Source organism: Alexandromys fortis, unplaced genomic scaffold (genome assembly GCF_014885135.2).
Source record: "Alexandromys fortis isolate MF-2015 unplaced genomic scaffold, M_Fortis_MF-2015_v1.1 scaffold_155, whole genome shotgun sequence".
In the NCBI taxonomy this organism is placed as follows: Eukaryota; Metazoa; Chordata; class Mammalia; order Rodentia; family Cricetidae; genus Alexandromys; species Alexandromys fortis.
In genome coordinates, this window is record NW_026068052.1 from 1174033 (window position 1) to 1180044 (window position 6012).

At 38.4% G+C, this 6012-nt stretch overlaps 1 protein-coding gene across 3 annotated transcripts in view; it reads right to left on the minus strand.

Annotated features, from left to right (window-relative positions):
• The window catches only part of Kif4a (kinesin family member 4A), a 115299-nt gene that overhangs the window by 52142 nt on the left and 57145 nt on the right, over window positions 1–6012 (minus strand). For all 3 annotated transcript variants that reach the window (XM_050119659.1, XM_050119660.1, XM_050119657.1), the window contains exon 11: window positions 1052–1184. In XM_050119659.1, the coding sequence (XP_049975616.1) occupies window positions 1052–1184 (133 nt within the window). The remainder of the gene's footprint in view (window positions 1–1051; window positions 1185–6012) is intronic.

Here is a 6012-nt window from a genome sequence, read left to right on the forward strand (position 1 = left end):
CAATAAAATGGCTGCAGGATTTGGTCACTTCTAAAGAAAACTCTCAGGAGCTTCCTTCTCCTTAACTAGAAAGCACTCGTGCATGAAGTGTTTACATTACAGAGGTATAGTTACATTTTGGTAGAAACTGTTTCCCTTCTGGCAATAGCTATACAATCTAAGATTTGAGTTGTACTTAGGCTAGTAGGAAAACTGTAGTGAGAGAGTCAGCATGCACCGACTGATTTATGAGGTTAGAATCAGACAAGCAGGATTTGAAAGTGGTGTAATCAGTCACGTAGCAAACCACTTATTTGGAAATTAACATATGGAAAATTAATTCAAATGATTTTCCCAGCTGTTTTACTTCCCCATGACAGCTGTTAGGATGAAATATGAAATGTGAGAGCATTAGGCAAAGAGAGTGAGAGAATTCAGAGTGGAATGAAGAAATGGTTACTTGGCATATGTAGAATATTCCTTTACTATAATTCTTGAGACCTAAAAATGCTTCAAATTTCAAATGGTTTTCAGATTTGGGAATATTTGTATACATGACAAGCTATCTCAAGAATGAGCCCCAAATCTAAACATGAAATTCATTATGTCTCCATCACAAACATTTTTATTAACATAGTCCGAGGGTGTACACATGCTTAAGACATTGTCTCATGTAGCCCAAGCAGGCTTCAAATTCACAATGTTGCTGTATATCTTATCCTCAGAACCCTACCTCCTAAGAGCTGGACTGACAGGAGTACACACCACATCTAGTTTATGCAAACTGGAAAGCAAACCCAGAGCTTTCTGCCTGATTTCAGATTAGGGATGCTCAAGCTGTATTGTGGATAAAAATCGGGCAGGATTTAAGGTAACAGGAATTTACTTCTTTCCTCTGGGACATTTTATGACAAACCTATTTTAAAATGAATTAGTATAGATTAATTTTAGTGATAAGTATTCATTGTACCATGCTGTATAAATGTCTTTTACAATACAAATCATGTTAAATATTTTAGAAATGAAGCTAATAAACATTCAAAGTGTTGGTGTTTGAATTTTGGAGCCTCACCAAAATGATTCTCTCTAACATCTGGGCTGTCTGACCAGCTGCCTCACTCAGACCACGACTTAATTTTTCATTCTCTTCTATCAAAGACTGATTCTTCTCCATCAGGGACTGTAGGTTTTCTGATGGTTCCACACTAAAACAAAGAAAGTAAAATTTTAGAAAAATACATTTGATGGCCTGATTGGGGTAAAACTACATTACAAAAGGCCACCACTATCTATCCTCCCAATCATGCAGTATATTAATGTATGAATAAGAAAAGCATTCAAGTACTTCACAATTTGGAAGAAGAAACAATTCAAAACCAGATAAGGCTATATAATAAGCATAACTAACTTTTTTTGGTTTTTCTTTTTTTTTCTTTCTTGGATTTTTTGAGACAGGGTTTCAATGTAGTTTTGGAGCCTGTCCTGGAACTAGCTCTTGTAGACTAGGCTGTCCTCAAACTCACAGACCACCTGCCTCTGCCTCCCGAGTGCTGGGATTAAAGGCGTGAGCCACCACCCGCCCGGCTTTTTTGGTTTTTCAAGACAGGGTTTCTCTGTGTAACAGCCGTAGCTAGCTCTGGAACTCACTCTGTAGACCAGGCTGGCTTCAAACTCAGAGATCCACCTGCCTCTGCCTCCCCTCCCCACACGAGTGCTGGGATTAAAGGTGTGCCCCACCACTGCTTGGCTTCATGATTAACTTTTGTCATGGATCATAGTTTAGGATTTTTCTATTTGTGTCATGCAGTTTACGAAATGAAGGCTAACTATCTAAAATACATATTCTCCCATTCTTCCCACCCTTAAGTCCTCATTAAGAATTAAGGAGGCCATGGACTCATGAACACGACTCTGGAAAAATATGCTTGCTCTGCAAGCACAAAGGTCCAAGTTTGGATCCCCAGTGCCCTTGTAAGAAGCAAGGCATAGCTGAATGTGGTTGTAATTCCAGTGCTGGGAGGCAGAGATAGGACTGTGGATCTCACTGGTGGCCAGTCTAGCCAATCAATGAATTCCAGGTTAAGAGAAAAACCTTGTTACAAAATTAAGGTTGATAGGAGATGGAGAGATGGCTCAGTGGTTAAGTGAGTTTGTTCCTCTTGCGGAGGACTGCAGTTTAGATTCCAGAATCTATAGCAGACAACTTACAACCAACTACCTGTAACTCCTTCCTCTGGTGTCCAGGGAACCAGCACTCACACGCACAAACACATACACACACATAATTACAAATAATAAATTTAGCTGAAAAAAAGAAGTGAAGTGCTTATAAAGGAAGGTACCTAATGCCAACCTCTGACCTTCATACATGCATGAATGGGTGTTTGCACTTGCAGATGCACACATGCACAGACAGACAGACGCGTGCACACACAGACAGACAGACAGACAGAGGAAGTAGTGCTCAGGGAGCAGCTGTTCACAATCTCAGTAAATGACAAATGATTTCAGGAATACAACATGACCTCTCACCTAGTTTTAGACTTCAATCAATTTTCAGAGATCTTAACTTCTTAAACTTGCTCTTTATCAAAAGGTTAATAGCAAGGCCAGACAATAAGGTTTCTTATCACCCTGTTAAGACTTTGCCAAGACTCTTTAGAAGGAATGTTTCATTCAAAAACTATTAACATACATAGCATTATTTTAGAATGCTGTTTTTTTATTCCCTTGTCATTAAATTGAAAACTTCCATATCATTCAAGAAGCTTCAAAGTAGTGATACTTTTAACTCACTATTTTTTCCTAAAATATTTCTCTAAGTGGAGAAATCATACTTAAGAGAACTGTTCATTTTTCCAAGAAAAATTTAGTACTTATGAGAAGACTCTTCACTACAATTTGAGGTTAATACTGGAATATTTAAACATTACTAAAATATGTGAATACTTCCATAGTAGCATGTGCAAGGCTCTATAATAAACATTTATGTACATTAAATATTTCATTCTCACAACAACCCCATTAAGTAGGTTCTTTTGTGATTCTCATTTCATGATTGAGGAAACTAATATACAAAGAGGTTAAATAAGCCAAGGTCAAATAACTAGGGGATGATAGTGAAGGTGGGATTTAAAGTCAGCAATCTAGTTTCAGAGACCATACCCCAAGTACTACGCCAACTATATACTGTGAATATGTATTACTCTCATTGGTTAATAAAGAACTGACTTGCCTGTAGCTGGGCAGGAAGAAATTGGGTGGGAGAGCCAGACTTGGAGAATTCTGGTTTGAAGGAGGACAGAGTTAGGGAGAGTTGCTAAGAGACACAGAGTGAACAAGACATGCTGGAGGACAGGTGAAGCCATTAGCCACGTCACAATATGTAGATTAGTAGAAATGGGTTAATTTAAATTGTAAGAGCTAGTTAGCTGTAGCAGCAGGCCGCTAGTTTGTTCCGGCCACCCAGCTAGCTTAGCCCTGAAATAATGGTGAAGGAGAGGTCTTTTGTCTATGTGCTGCTTTCACTGGTTAATATAAAGAAACTGCCATTGCCTGTTGATAGGGCAGAACTTAGGAAGGCAGGGAAGACAGAACTGAATGCTGGGAGAAGGAAAGAGTCAGAGAGATGCTCTGGAACCACCAGAAACAGATGCTGGAAATTTTACCCGGTAAGCCACTGCCACGTGGAGATACACAAATTAATAGAAATGGGTTAAATTAATATAAGAGTTAGCCAATAAGAAGCTAGAGCTAATGGGCCAAGCAGTGATTTAATTAATACAGTTTCTGTGTGGTTATTTTGGTTCTGGGTGGCTGGGATGGACAAGCAGTTCCCTCCTCCTACAGTTAGCAATAAACCTGAGCTATCAGCCTAGCATGTGTAATTAATATTAAGTCTCCATGTCAGTTACTTGGGAAGAGATGGGACATAAAATTCCACCTAAAAATGGTACCCAGTGTCAGGCAATGAAACACCACAAAAAAACCTGAGAAATCTTTAAAAAGGCTCTAAATACACACAAAAAGAGCTAAACTTGGCTTTCTAGTCTCATGTCTCTCATGATGGCAACAATGTGAAGACTTATCTCCTAGAAGCTGCCTGCGGACTTGAGCTGCCAACCTGAGTTCTGCCAGTGTGCCATGAGCTAAACCACATTGGGTTCCTGTAGTATCTTACACAAGCTGCCATACAGAGAGTTGTCTCTCAGCCACTGCATGTGGACTTTAGCTGCTAGTGCAAGTTCTGCCAAAGCGTTGCATGGATGGTTTGGGATTTTGTTCATGCAAACAGAAAAGATTACAGTTACACAGTAAAGACAGATTCAGATAGGAAAAATTGGGTTACAGTTTTGTTTAAAAATATACATAGGCTTGGGAGAGAAAAGAGAATGTATAGAGAGCTATAAAAAAGAAACATAGGGTTTTTTGTTTTTTTTGATTTTTTTTTTTTTTGGTTTGGTTTGGTTTTTCAAAACAGGGTTTCTCTTTGTAGCTTTGGAGCCTGTCCTGAACTCATTCTGTAGACCAGGCTGGCCTGGAACTCACCTGGCCTGGTCTACCTCCCAAGTGTTGGGATTAAAGGGGTGCACTAGCAGCACATGACTCGTTTTAAAATAATAAAATAAAATCCTAAAAAGGGACTAAAGTAATAAAAAAAAATAAGCCACGTAAAGGTGGAAAATACAGAGTCTGGATCCCATATGTTCTTGTGTAGTCTTTAGATCTTCTGATTGCTAATAAAGAAAGGAGAGCTGCTGAGACACATTTGAATATGAAAGCTGCTAGATTAAACCAACCTATATATTTAAAAAATGTCTTGATTTCAAAATTTAAATCAAAAGATATGTTACCTTGCGGAGGATGTTATACTTTTATTTCCACAGGCAATGAGAAGCTGTGAATTCATTTCAGGTTAAAGAAAACAGGTTTGATTAGGGAAGTGCCCCTGAAATTCTGGCTACAGGTATTAAAAAAAATTTAACCTAGAAGAACTAGTTAAGACACATAATGTGATTTTTACCTGCTTAAACATAAAACAATAAAATCATCTTTTTTTTTTTTTTGGTTTTTTGAGACAGGGTTTCTCTGTGGCTTTTGAGCCTGTCCTGGAACTAGCTCTGTAGACCAGGCTGGTCTCAAACTCACAGAGATCCGCCTGCCTCTGCCTCCAGAGTGCTGGGATTAAAGACGTGAGCCACCACCCGCCCGGCTTTTTTTTTCTTTTTTCTTTTTTTTTTTTCAATAAAATCATCTTAACTGACTTGCACACATCAAATATTTCATACCATATATATATATATATGTTACTTTTAAAAGTTTATGTATTTTCAGAACAAGGGGACTGGACACTAATAAAAACGGATGGCCCAGATAGTCCAACATCCCAGAACACCTGTTAAAGTCTCCTCAAAATTCTGCATCGAAAACAGCTTTGAGGCTACTGGCTGAGATTACCCAGTTTCACAAACTATTCCAGCCAAGACTTAACAATTATTCTGGTTGTCTCAAGGTGCCCCCAAAGATATCAGCATCCATAAACAACAGGGAGTAGTCTAGAGACCGACATCCACATTCCCCCAAAATGGGTTATAAATTTTTATTATCTTTAAGGGGGGGGGTTGGTTACAAGTTCTTATTGGTAATGGTCAGGAAAAATGCTGAACAAAGATTAGATACAAGGATCTCTTTCTGAAAAGAAAAAGGGGGATATAGAAATGATAGGATAAAAGGGTAGATTATGGAATCTACTTTTAAACCAAAGAAAAAACAACTATTAATTTCAAAATATTTTAATTGGTATGGATTTTGTATACTGACACAAATTTAATTTTCTTATATGGTATGTATAAGTCTACTCTTATTTGGAGTATTATATTTATGCATCTCCTTTAAAAATATAACGCAAGCCTTTAATCCCAGCACTCAGGAGGCAGAGGCAGGCGGATCTCTGGGAGTTCGAGGCCAGCCTGGTTTACAAGAGCTAGTTACGGGACAGGCACCAAAGCTACAGAGAAACCCTGTCTCGAAAAA